This window comes from Festucalex cinctus, chromosome 3 (genome assembly GCF_051991245.1).
Source record: "Festucalex cinctus isolate MCC-2025b chromosome 3, RoL_Fcin_1.0, whole genome shotgun sequence".
Taxonomy (NCBI): Eukaryota; Metazoa; Chordata; class Actinopteri; order Syngnathiformes; family Syngnathidae; genus Festucalex; species Festucalex cinctus.
In genome coordinates this window covers 17225198-17238265 of record NC_135413.1, presented here as the reverse complement: position 1 = coordinate 17238265, position 13068 = coordinate 17225198, and the positions used below count along the sequence as shown (strand labels likewise).

Below are 13068 nucleotides of genomic sequence, written 5' to 3'. Positions count from 1 at the left end.
CTAGCGCATGTCACATTTTGTTTTCTACAGCTTGGGTATGGAAAACAAAATTGCAAGCATAATTTTGATTCGTTATTTTATTTTTTGTACACAGAGCTTGGCAGCCAATATAGCACAAAGGCCTTTTTTGAGTGATTGGGTTGTCAACCAATAGTGTTTCTGTTACTGCCTGAGTGGCAAACCCCTTGTATGCTGTGGGGGAAGGGATCGATGCTATTGACTGGACTGGAACGCCATCTTGAAAAGTGTCCTCCATTGCCAACTATTTCACGTTGTCACAGCCAGTCAGTTTTACATGTTTAATTTTCCCCATCACCTTTTGCATTTATTTATGTTTGAAACCGATTATAGCTGTTGGACTAGTGGAAAGATATTCATGCTGGAGACTCGCCGTTCTCAAATTTGTTGGTAGGTACACTGGCTACAGGAACGACTTGTCAGCAGTGATTCTGTAGCCGGCAAACATAAAATGCATGCTTGTTACTACTATATGTTAATAATCAAGCAGTATTAATGACATATTGGAGGGGGAAAAGGTTGACTTGGTGGATATGGCTGGTGCAGCAGATGGTCGAAACGTTTTGTTTATGATTTTCGTCGTTGTTCCTAGTTTGACAGTTGTGTTTTAGGTTTGAGCAATATGTGCTTATTGCAATGCAAAATAACATTTTGCACAATCATTAAGAAGCTCATTAGAAGCTCTAATGACAGCGCAAGATGGTCATTTTCGTGTGGGGCCGAAGTGAGCTGTAGCGTCCAGCCCAGTGCACATTATATTGTTACTGTACATCTTGCCAACCATTAACGACTGAACCTGCTTGTCGCATTTTTCATTTGGCTGGTTGGCCTTTCTCTGCTTGCAAAAGTATCTGTGGCCACCACATCGTTTTGTTTAACTGTAGCTGCGGAAGTTAAAGCACAATTGCCCACTTCATGAGGTTTGCATTTCCAAGCTCCAAATCAAAACATTGAAACATCTTGAGAATTAGACCTGTATTTTTCTCACCCATTTGCACCGCTACTGGAAAAGCACCACAAAAAAAAAAATGAAACGAGATCAGTTATGTCTGAACCAGTTTTGGGGAAAAAAAAAAAAAAAAAAAAAGTTTTTGCGCTCACCACTCCCCCAACCAATATTGCGATTTAGTATGTGATTTTTTTTTTCCAAGGTACTCTTCCCATGTTTTTTTTTTTTTTTTAAACAAAAACATGTAATGAATTTAATTTTATTTTATTACAATAAATAATATTTATTGTACATTGTTTTTATCTTATAGACAAATGAACCATGATTTAATATGAAAGACGGTGAATTTATTGACTTCAATTAGAGTTGTTAAAGAGATATATTACTTATTTAGCCATTTTTGGCAGTCAAACATTATTTTGCCTATAATAAATTTGATATTTTCATTACTTTTCACGTACAATTAGTACCTCAAAAAACACATTTTGCAACTTGCTGTTGATTGAAAATGACATTACAAGGGCTCAGGTAACCAATCACAGCTCTCCTGTTTTCTACGTTTGGTCATGTGACATTCACAAGCTGAGCTTTGATTGGTTACCTGAGCCCTTATTACGATGTCATTTTCAGTCGACAGCAAGTTTCAAAATGTGTTTATAAAGGTACTATTTGTACATAAAAAAATAATGAAAGTATCAAAGTAATTATAGACAAAATATTAACTTTTTATTGCTATAATGGGCTAAATAAGTGAAGTATCCTTTAATTGGGAAAGTACTGACTTGCAGTAATTTTGCGTTCTACTGAGACAACTCCACAAAATTCTGTCAATGAGTGTCATAAAATTCAGTTAAGTATAAATAAAAATAATCAGTTTTATTCAACTTTTTATGTTTCATAATGTAAAAGATATGTAAACATTGTGACAATCTGCAGTGTGGCACCGCACCACAAGGTGGCGCCTCCTTGATTTTGTTGTGCCGTGCACAACAAAAACAAGAATATTTACTATACAGGTATTGTGACACTTAGTAGCGTGGAGAAGCCTACTATTTTTGTTTTCTTATTAATAAAGTAAGCCTGTGGACTTCCAGTTCCTTTTTACTCTCCAGTTTTTGCTGTCAAGCTGTGCCGTCCATGGCTGGTCATCCACCACACGTTACAACATGTAGATTGCAGTTACAGTTACACACGACTCAGAATTCCCTTTCAGTATATGTGAATATTGAAAGTGCAAAATATAAATGGCTACTGATTCTATGAAAAAAGGTTTAAGTTGATGATATATGCTGTATGCTGATGTTGCCGCATTCACATGACAACACTTTTGACATTTATGTAATCTCACGTGATTTATGTTGACGTGTGATACAGTGTTTGCCATTTACCATTGCTGTTTACAGGTGGTGTACTGCTGGGTATGCACCACTGCTGTGATAGTCATTTACATTTGGCTGACTAACCTGGAAGTGCTGGCTAACTTGGAATGGGCCACAAATATCACACCCCAGAACAGCCATTTTTTTAACTTTTGCTCCGCTGTCTGGACCACCCACAAATAGGTAGGTGGATGAAAGTTGTCATGTATTACACAAGGATGATGCGCAAGTCAAGTATTTGCAGTGTTTTATTGTTATTCACCATTCTCTTTTGCTTAAAACATATTTTATTAAAGGCGAAAAATACAGGAACGCTGTATAATAATCTGAATAATATTAAACTGAATAATAAATAGAAATGTATTGTCTGAACAGGTAAAGGTGACGCCTGTTAAATGATATTTGAACATGTTTTAGTCAGCTAGTAGTTTTAGCTTTTTATTTTGATGACTGGAATGTTAAGAAAGCCTGAATAACACACTAGCACAAACTCATTTAACATCATATGGACTCACAAATACATTGGACCCCCGCTATTTACGCGAAATATGGACAGAGCCAGGCCACGGTTGTTGTCTTTTTGTTGTTGTTGTTTAGACCACAAATACACGGGCAAGGCTGAAAAAAATTTGGAAAATAATCTAATTGTTTTATTTACAACCACATAATGTTATTAATTAATAATAATATTATTAAACCCCCTGCTAAAACGTTAGGGCATACATACTATAAGTATTCTTCAAACTGTTGTTGTATGTGATGTTTAATTATATCTTATTTTGAAATCTATGCTTTTAAGTTGGAAGGGCGCTCCGTGTTTCCGTTTCCTGTTTCACATTCTCCGTTCATCATAAGCGAAGTGCGCATTAGGTTTGCGCATGCGCGAGGGAAAAAACGAGGCTACCAACTACCCTATCAATTTGAATGGCGGAGATTAGAGTGGTGACAATCTTTGCCTAACTGTACACTTTAAAGCTTGCAAGTCAACTTCCCCGATGTCAGTAAACCACATGCTCTGCATGTTAATAAAAAAACAGCAACTTTCCAGCTGTGGAAACGTTTCTATCAGAGCCGATTCCATCGGATCCAATTCATTTTCAATGACTGTTTGGTAGTTTCGCCCACCCACAATGCACCACGCCGCTACCCATAATGCACCTTGAATTCAAGATGTGCACTTCGCTTATTCGGCTCATGCGTTTATTTTTAGCCTCCTGCGCAAAACAACGTTAGCTTATTGATGTCCGTCCAAATCAATCTATTTGAACACAAAAGTGCTTTTAAGTCACTCATGGGGAAACCGTCATGACTCGGGAGATTCTTCTTCTATTAACAGGTGATACTTCTTCTCCAGACTCTTAGTGAGGGGGATTACAAAATTTTGTGGAATATAGTCCCAGCTATTGTGCAGGAGGGGTATAACAATAGACTCTTTCAGTGTGACGTCACATTTAAGTGCGCCGCTTGTAGTGGAGGGCAGGGCGTCAATTTGTTTGTTAGCAGCTAGCAAGCTAAGATAGCTTGAAAACTTTGATATACAGCAAGGCAAGTATATCCGGACACAAACGATTTAATGAATGACAATTTACACCATGAAAGCAGTGATCGACGTACTGTTTCAAGCAAAAACAACATACCTTAAGCTTCCGCTTCCACTTTGCCTCCAACAAACTCCTTTTTTTGTAGCTAGCGGCTCCAAACGGCTGGTTTCAATTAGTCGCGGTAATGTAGTGTCCTAATTGGGACGTTTTTTTGTGACATATTTCCCACCTTTTAACGAAAACGCTCGCCGAAAATCAAGCTCTCTACATTCATTTCTTATGGGATGTTTGCCCTCCGGGAGGCGCCGCGGGAGCTAAGCAATGACGCCAGTTGGAAGGGTCTATCGGGTTAAGGCCGCGTGATGTCAGCAGCGTGAACCGGAAGGTGGTCATTAGAAGTGCGCTCGCAAACGACCCATACTAGTCCTGCTGGTTCTCCTTTATCTCAGAAAAAAACATGCCGAATAAACACCCTCCGGCTCCGCTAGTGCCTAACAAGCTGAAAGTTATGTTTTTTTTATGGATTCTTGGGACAACAAACAGCTATAACTTAAGAATAGCTGTACTATAAATAGTATTTTGCCATGAAAGTGTGTCAAAAACACATTTTATGTAAAAAAAAAAAAATAAATTAACAATGATGTCTTGTGTTGAAAACTGACAATAAAGGCTTAATGGCGGTGGCCTGAGTCTGAGTCATATATGCTGTTCAAAATTGAGGTAATTACATTCGACAGTCCGTTTTGCGGAACTAAATTTTGAATGGGTGAATGTGAGGCATTGTAATGCGCTTTGGGCACCATATGGTGTAGATAAAGCACTATATAAAAAGCAGTCCAAGTACCATTTAAAGTTATCATTGTAGTGCTTTGAAGACACTGAATTTTGTGTGTTTGAATCCGTTATAAGCTAACCGGAAAATGATAAAACCCGATTTTTTTCTCCCCTTTGAAGGGCAAATATGTTTTGGAAATTTGACCTCCACGCCACATCTCACATTGACACTCTGCTAGAGAGGGACGATGTAAGACTAACGGATATAATGGATGAGGAGGATGTTCTGCAAGAGTGCAAAGCCCAAAACCACAAACTGGTTGACTTCCTCCTGAGACCAGAGTGCATGGAGGATCTCGTCACCTTCATCACACAGGAACCGAGCGCTGATGTTGAGGAAAACATTAAATACAAGTAAGACTGTATTGTGTAAAGTTTAGAAATCAATTTCACTAAGTATGTGTTTCTTTTCTTTTTTTGGCTTAATGTTTTTTCTTTTTCATAAAAATGCATTTATATATATATATATATATATATATATATATATATAATTTTTATTTATTTTTTTTATTTTTTTTTTGTGTGTGTGTGACTATTTAATTGACTATTAAGTGACTATTTAATTTAAAATGATAATTTTTGTTACACATTTCTCTCTCAGGGAATAGTTTATTCATGCTAATTGTCAAATTTTAATGTTTTATTAAAAATATTTTAAGGGTTGTGTTTAAAGGACCACTTTTAGTTTTGACAATCAATTAAAATTGTCATTGTTTAAATATTTATTTATTTTTGTATGTATTTATTTTAGGAGAATAGCCCACCCCTAGTGCAAACAATAGAAAGTACGGATGATACTTTAATTGTATTTTCAATTTTACGCTCTTAATCAAAAGTTCTTACAACAAATGTTAGAGAGGCAACTTGCAGATATCTACATTCGAGCACATTCTGTTCTGCCTGATCGGCTTCCAATTTGTTGTCCTGTAATTTAAAAAAATATTGCTATACAAGCTTTAACTTGAATAGGCCTGTCACCAAAATTACTATCAACTTATTGTTTGATAGCAAACGATCATGAGATTTTTTCCTGTCTCGATAAATTACATTTACATATGTGTTTGTTTATTTATGCCACCAACTTTCCAGTTTTCCGACAGCTGAAATCAAAGGAAGTTGAGTGAATAAATGGAATTAGTTCCAAACCCGAATGCTATGGATGCATATGAACATATTTGATGCCAGCCAAAATGAAGAAAATCACTACAACAAACCTCAAAGTCCATGAAAAGAACCATCCCACTCACTTTCTTCACCGGAGAACAAAATATGACGGGACATGGAGGGCAATCCGTTTCTCGGCAGCTTGCAACCATGACCTCATAGCAAAAGAGATGTGGCCCTTCAACATTGTTGAGAAACCAGCGTTTAAAGACGTGTAAAAAACCAAAAACATAAATAAATAAATAAACACAGATTTCACAAATAGCTATTCTCGCCTTGTGCGACCAGGTGACATAAGACATCTCATTTTAGTCTGCCACTAAAGATGTGTGATTGTATTCACATGTTTCAGTGCAATTTTTGGGGACACAGTCTGACTATTTTATTTATAGCTTTCAACAGAGCCTGAGTATTTTATTTATAGTTTTCATTTATGTAAGATATTTTATTCACTGCTCTATATTTCACCGTGACAGGCCTACACTTGAATAATTAAGTCATATATATATATGTATATATATATGTATGTATGTATATATATATATATATATATATATATATATATATATATATATATATATATATATATATATACATATATATATATATATATATATACATATATATATATATATACATATATTAGTGCTGTCAAAGTTAAAGCGTTATCTAATTAATTAATCACAAAAAATTATCGCATTAATCATTGTATTACCACAGATTAATCACACTATTAATTTTGACCGCAGATGATCCTTTTTAGCCGACAGCGGATGGTTACGTTAAAGTTGGAGTTTGAGCAATAAACATAACTACATGCATTAAAGTAAAGCATTTAATAAATGTTTACATATGCCGTAGGTCATTTTTTTCCCCATTTTAAATTATGCAAATAATTAATTGATTAGAAAAAGCAGGGTGAGCATTGAGCAGTGGGCAAAAATGTTGGGAAAAAAAGCTTTTTTAAGTCAGTGATTAATCATGATTAATCAAAATTCTACGATGTGATTAATTAAAAAATTGTTTGACAGCTCTAATATATATATATATATATATATATATATATATTAGGGGTGGGACAAAAAAACGATTCGACCGAACCATCGGTCGTCAAGGGGAGCTAAACGGCCGTATCGGTAGCAGACTTGTCAACCGATACAAAATCCGCCGGGAATCCTTAGATACATTGCTTGTAAAGCTGTGGACCGGATATCGCGTTGCTGTGAATCGGTTGCGAGTTAGGCTTTATGGTTTTCATAACAATAGCAAGAGTTCTGCACCGTGCTCTACTTGTTTTGTTTACGTTTCAGTAGCGTCACTATTCAAGCTACTTCCGTGTTTACAGAGAGCTAGCAAAGTAGCGCTCAGAGACGCTTCATTCCCCGGATGTTGTAAACATAATGCAAAGACGTTACGCACCTTTTTTTGGGGGGGGGGCTACAGTGAACGCCGTGCTCGCGACACGGCACGCGCGCAGTCGCGCACAACGAGTGACAACATGCAACAGTGGAGACAGTTAGCAGAAGCCGGTGCCGTACATCTCGGTATTTCCCATGGCTATCGAGTCCTCTCGGTGCACTTGTATGTCCCGGGCCAGCGTTGGTACTGCGCGCGAGCCAAAAAGAATAACTCCAGTGACGATCCAATGCATGGATTCAAACGACACAGGTATGCCCCACAGCCAACACACCAGCTAAGCTAAAAGTACACTGCAAGTATCTCATTTCTCAGTTTGTGGCTCCCTGTCAATGTGTACACAACGAGCATGAGCAGCAGGGAACTGAGACGTGCCCGCAATTACGTCATCAAACTCAAAATGAACGACAGCCCAAAAAACAAAATATAAACAGTAGTGATTCCGTGGTCATCATCGTGTCTCAGATTAATAAAACAAAAAAGATGTCATACATTAACCAAAAATGAATGTGATGGCAAAGAAAAAAAAAAATTGTTAAAAACAAAAATTGTTGATAAAAAGGTTAGGGCACTTTTGGAAATATTTTGGGATATATTAAGTTGTTAAAATGTGTTTGATAGATTTATTGTTCCATATTTCTTTTGGCTGGACGGTAGGTTTATTTCATGTCTTAAATTTATGTTTCTGAAATACTTCACAATGTGGACATATTCTGTTTAATTGTGTTGGTGTCTTTTTAAAGGTTAAATATTTATATTTCAAATTGAATTATCAGCCTTTTGTTTTCCTGATCCTGATTTTGAATTAAAAAAACAAAACAAAAAACAATTATAACTGTCAATAACAACTAATAAATATTTAAACTGATACATTTTTCAGTCATATCGCCCAGCCCTTTGTTCCGGTCCATTTAAATAATTGATTCAATATATAAAAATAGAAGACATTGTTGTTGTTCTTTTTTTTTTAACACATTTGTAGATACTGTAAAAATTTGTGGTGTTTTAAGATTAATGTTTACAAGCAACAAATGTCACTATAAGTTTTGAATATTGAAATTAATCGTATCGAATCGAAAATTGTATCGTTCCCAAACTTAATCGAACCGTATCGAACCGTTCTGTTCTGAAAGATAATCGTTTTTCAATCGAATCGCAACTTGTGTATCGAGATACATATCGAATCGGCCTCATGTCAGAGATTCCCACCCCTAATATATATATGTATATATTTATTGGCAATCTTTTTAAACCTTACTCCATACCTTTGCTACATGTTTTCAAGGAGTGCCTCAGACTCTAGTGTCAAAATTGATCTTCAACATGTCTGTTTCTATTTTTTCCCTGATTTTTTTCTTTTTTTTTCTTTTAACACAGGTATCCCAACATATCGTGTGAGCTACTTACATCAGATGTGAGCCAAATTAATGACAGATTAGTGGAAGATGAAAAACTACTGATGAAATTGTATAGCTTTCTCCAGAATGAACCACCTCTGAATCCACTTCTGGCCAGCTTCTTCTCTAAGGTCTTGTCTATTCTCATAGGACGCAAACCTGAACAGGTGAGCATTTGGGGAAATTATGGGATGGACAGAGTATTTTTGGGGCGTACCGGAACAATGTGATGTTTTTGTTCAGATAGTGGAGTTCCTCCGGAAGAGGGAGGACTTTGTAGACCTGATGATCAAACACATCGGGACATCAGCCATCATGGACCTGCTTCTCAGAATGCTCACCTGTATTGAACCACAATTGTTGCGACAGGATGTCCTTAATGTGAGTAGGAGGATTGTCCAGGAATTATTCTTGATTCATTCTGTGTTCATGTAGATCTAATTAGACTTGATAAATAGTAGTGTCTGTTCTGATAGAGCACCTGATCAACAACAACCAGAGTAACAGCTCTGTAAACCGAGGATCCGCCATATTTGCTTATAGGTCACAGAATACTTTGCTCTCGTTTCAGTGGCTGAATCAGGAAAGTATAATTCAGAGGCTTGTGGACATGGTACAGCCATATCAGGATGAGGATGTAAGTTTTTCTTTTTTTTTTCTTTTCTTTCAACACATTTTTTTTCCACATTGGGAAACTTGGTGTTTATGCAGATGCAACATTTTGTTGACGTTTTCAACTGAGCCTACTTTGCTTCTGTTGAAAAATTTAATAATCTAGTAGCTGCAAGTGTTTTTGATTTTGTAAATTCTGTGACACGACATTTGTGATGTATTTAAATAGCATATTATAGTACAAAATATTTCCTTAACGCTGCACATTGCAGACCAAAACCAGTAACTGAATCATGATATATGTTTGTGCATTTTCTGCACCGTCAATTTAAAATGATGGCCTACTTTTGTATAATAATGGATAGATATTTGGATATAATGTTTTTTTTGAAAAAAAAATTTGATTCAGTAATTAATAAAAATAAATAAATTAATTAAAATAATACTTAGTGAGCACTGAGCAGCTCTTAAAAAAACAAAAAAAACAACAACAAAAAGTAACAAGAAACCGATCTCACTCACAATTGATCAAAAATAGATTTGGAGGCAGAACCGTGATCAGAACACAAGTAGCCTACTGTATAGGTTGAAAAAAGATCAACAAATCATTGTATTCTGTTTTTATATACGTTTGAAATAACTTCCCAACTTCTTTGGAATTGGGATTTGTATTTTTCACATTTACATTTTTTCCCCAAACATTTTTTCATAAAATCATCAGTTTTGTGTGACTTTTTTTTTTTTTTTTTTTTTAAGAGTAAGGCATAACTAAATGTTATAATTTATTATTTGTGGTAGTAGTAGTAGTACTGTACTTCCTATCAAATGTACTATTCACACAGAGACACTCCAATGCCTCACAGTCACTGTGTGAGATCATCAGACTGAGCAGAGACCAGATGTTCCAGGTCCAGGGGTGCCCGCAGCCAGACCCATTACTGGCTACACTTGAAAAGTAAGTTTATTTTATTATTTTAATTTTTAATTTTTTTTAAAATAAATACATAATGCTTAGCAAATGTGTTAGATCAATGACACTGTCATCAACCAAAACGAAAAGCTGTTTTTGTTCATTTTGATGTAGCCACCTGCTTGTTGTAGATTTTTAAATTGCTGTTTTGTATAATTCTGCCATTTAATAAGATTTGTGATTTAATAATTCTGTACTATGTATCTGGTACTTCATATGTTGGTTGTTTGTAATTTGGTACTTCGTATGTTGTTTGCATGTAATTCTTAGCTGTTATTTTATTTTATGAGGACTACTGATGGAAACTAGCATTGTGCTAAATCTGGTGCTAGCCATCTTTTTAATGTTACTGCACACTGTCCTTTCAATAAACTAAACTCAAACAAACTAAAACAGAACTCCAAAAATGAACGAGTCAAAATTATTGGCAAAACTGAGAGACCTAGAACAGTTGGCAAAAAAAAAAAAAAAAAGAGTGGGCCAAAATTCCATTAGAATGTTGATGGTTGGAATTCGTGATTGATTTCAATTATTATTTTTAAAGTATTGCCAATAATTTTGTTCAGTTCATTTTTTTGAGTTCTGTGTGGAAGCACAGGAGCGCCGTGACTGTAGCGTATGGAATAGATGATTTGGGATTTACAAAGACAGTAAATTCAAAGATTTATAAGAATTTCTGAGCAGTGATGGCCAACAGATGTGGTAAATAAATGTAATGGAGCTTCATGTCTGTCTTCAGGCAGACCACAGTGGAGAAGCTGCTGTCTCATATCTTCGATAAGGAGAAGAATGAATCTGCTATTGTCAGCGTTATCCAGATCCTTCTTACGTTGTTTGAGACAAGACGACCAGCGTATGTCCTGTAATCTTTCCCATCCTTTCTATTTCAAAGTAGACATTTCATATAGATTCAATGGAGACGTTGCAAAAAGTTCCGTTCCATGTAAGTATTTTAAAGGTGAGGTGAAGCTGTCTTGCAACGCCCAGCTTTTCTTTTGGACTAGACTAACTGCTGCAAAATGCAGGGGTATGAAGTTCATACTATGAACTTGAAACATCAAATTCTTAATACAAACTCGGTTATAAAAAAAAACAAAAAAAAAAACAAAAAAAAAACAATAATAATAATAATAATCTTAGAGATACTTCACTTATTTAGCCCATTATATTGATAAAAAGTCAATATTTTGTCTATAATTAATTTCATACTTTCATTATTTTCTACGTACAATTAGTACCTTTAAAAACACATTTTGCAACTTGCCGTCAACTGAAAACTACATCACAAGGGCTCAGGTAACCAATCACAGCTCTCCTGTTTTCTAGGTTTGGTCATGTGACATTCACAAGCTGAGCTGTGATTGGTTACCCTTGTGATGTCATTTTCAGTCGGCAGGAAGTTGCAAAATGTGTTTTTAAAGGTACTAATTGTTCATGAAAAATAATGGAAATATAAATTTTATTATAGGCAAAATATTAATGTTTAACTGCCAAAAAATGGCTAAATAAGTAAAGTATCCCTTTAAGGATATCAATCCAAAGTTGGCCATGTTTAAACATTGCATCACGATTACATTATATCGGAATCAAAAGTGTGAAATTGATGGTGATTTAGTATTTACAGAATAACCGTGGCAGCCAACCAAATGACCAAAAGAGCCAACAACCCCAAAATATGTCTGATTGAGAAATAATAAAACAACATTCTACAAAATGCTCGTAATAATTAAAAGCCATATTATCCAGCTGCACTGAGAATGATACATGCGTCTCTCTTCCAGGTTTGAGGGCCATATGGAATGCTCCCCTCGAATGTCCAACCCTTCATTCTCAGTCAACCATAGCATCTTGGAAGCCGTGAGACCACGACTCAAAGACTTTCATCAACTACTGCTGGATCCTCCAAAGGTTCATTTGAATAGACACAGAATTGTAGTTTGTGGTTTGTGCTAATTTCAGCTTAATTTAGAGCTCTAAATTATCCACAGTTGTGAGAATGATAGAAAAAGGTCCTATTTTGTGAATTCTCTCAAACAGAACGATATGATGAGAACAACATGGGGGGTGCTCGATCCTCCTGTGGGTAACACGAGGCTCCATGTGGTCAGACTAGTGGTCAGTCTGTTGCAAACCAACACTCCCTGTATCAGTCAAGAGCTCATTCACCTCAACACCTTGGGAGTAATACTTGTGAGTATTACAATTTCAATTCAGATTTGAATTTTAGGAGTGCTAGTATAAGTAACTAATTGGTTAATCAGAAAAAAATATCACAATGATACTAAAATGCTTGTACAGTTAAATGTGAATGTCAAAAGAAAAACAATATTGTGTAATAATGATCATAACACTGTTATTTTTTCCATAGGATATGTATTTCAGATACATCTGGAACAACTTTCTCCATATACAAGTGGAAATCTGTACAGCTGTGATTTTGGTCATGCCTCCTTTCACTTCTGAAGTCCAGCTAGATTCAGAACAGGAAAATGCCAGAGAGAGCATCCTCGTCAGACATGTAAGATTAAAATACATCATACATCGGGCTACTGTCAAGTGGGACTGTCTGATATGGCCTTAATTAAATGGGACAGTTTATGAAAAGTTTACTTTTAATCGCTTGTTTACAAATCAAGTATGAACTTGTCAACTCAACTCATGGTGGTATTTGGTTTGGAATGTATACAAAAGAAATTAGCCTGACCCATGTTATTTATGTATTATTTTAATTTGTGCATTTCCCAGGCTTGCCGTCTCCTCAGATTTTGATTACTGGTACTTATTTGTT

At 35.7% G+C, this 13068-nt stretch overlaps 1 protein-coding gene across 5 annotated transcripts in view; it reads left to right on the top strand.

Annotated features, from left to right (window-relative positions):
- Position 1: 1 nt before the first annotated feature.
- ppp6r3 (protein phosphatase 6, regulatory subunit 3) overlaps positions 2–13068 on the top strand; it is a 31367-nt gene continuing 18300 nt past the window's right edge. For 4 of the 5 annotated variants that reach the window (XM_077516229.1, XM_077516228.1, XM_077516226.1 and 1 more), the window contains exons 1-11: positions 2–408; positions 2371–2529; positions 4842–5075; positions 8679–8865; positions 8942–9079; positions 9270–9335; positions 10153–10265; positions 11020–11133; positions 12062–12188; positions 12318–12470; positions 12649–12798. In XM_077516229.1, the coding sequence (XP_077372355.1) occupies positions 4849–5075; positions 8679–8865; positions 8942–9079; positions 9270–9335; positions 10153–10265; positions 11020–11133; positions 12062–12188; positions 12318–12470; positions 12649–12798 (1275 nt within the window). In that variant the 5' untranslated portion in view covers positions 2–408; positions 2371–2529; positions 4842–4848. The remainder of the gene's footprint in view (positions 409–2370; positions 2530–4841; positions 5076–8678; positions 8866–8941; positions 9080–9269; positions 9336–10152; positions 10266–11019; positions 11134–12061; positions 12189–12317; positions 12471–12648; positions 12799–13068) is intronic. The other variant, XM_077516227.1, reaches the window with a different exon arrangement.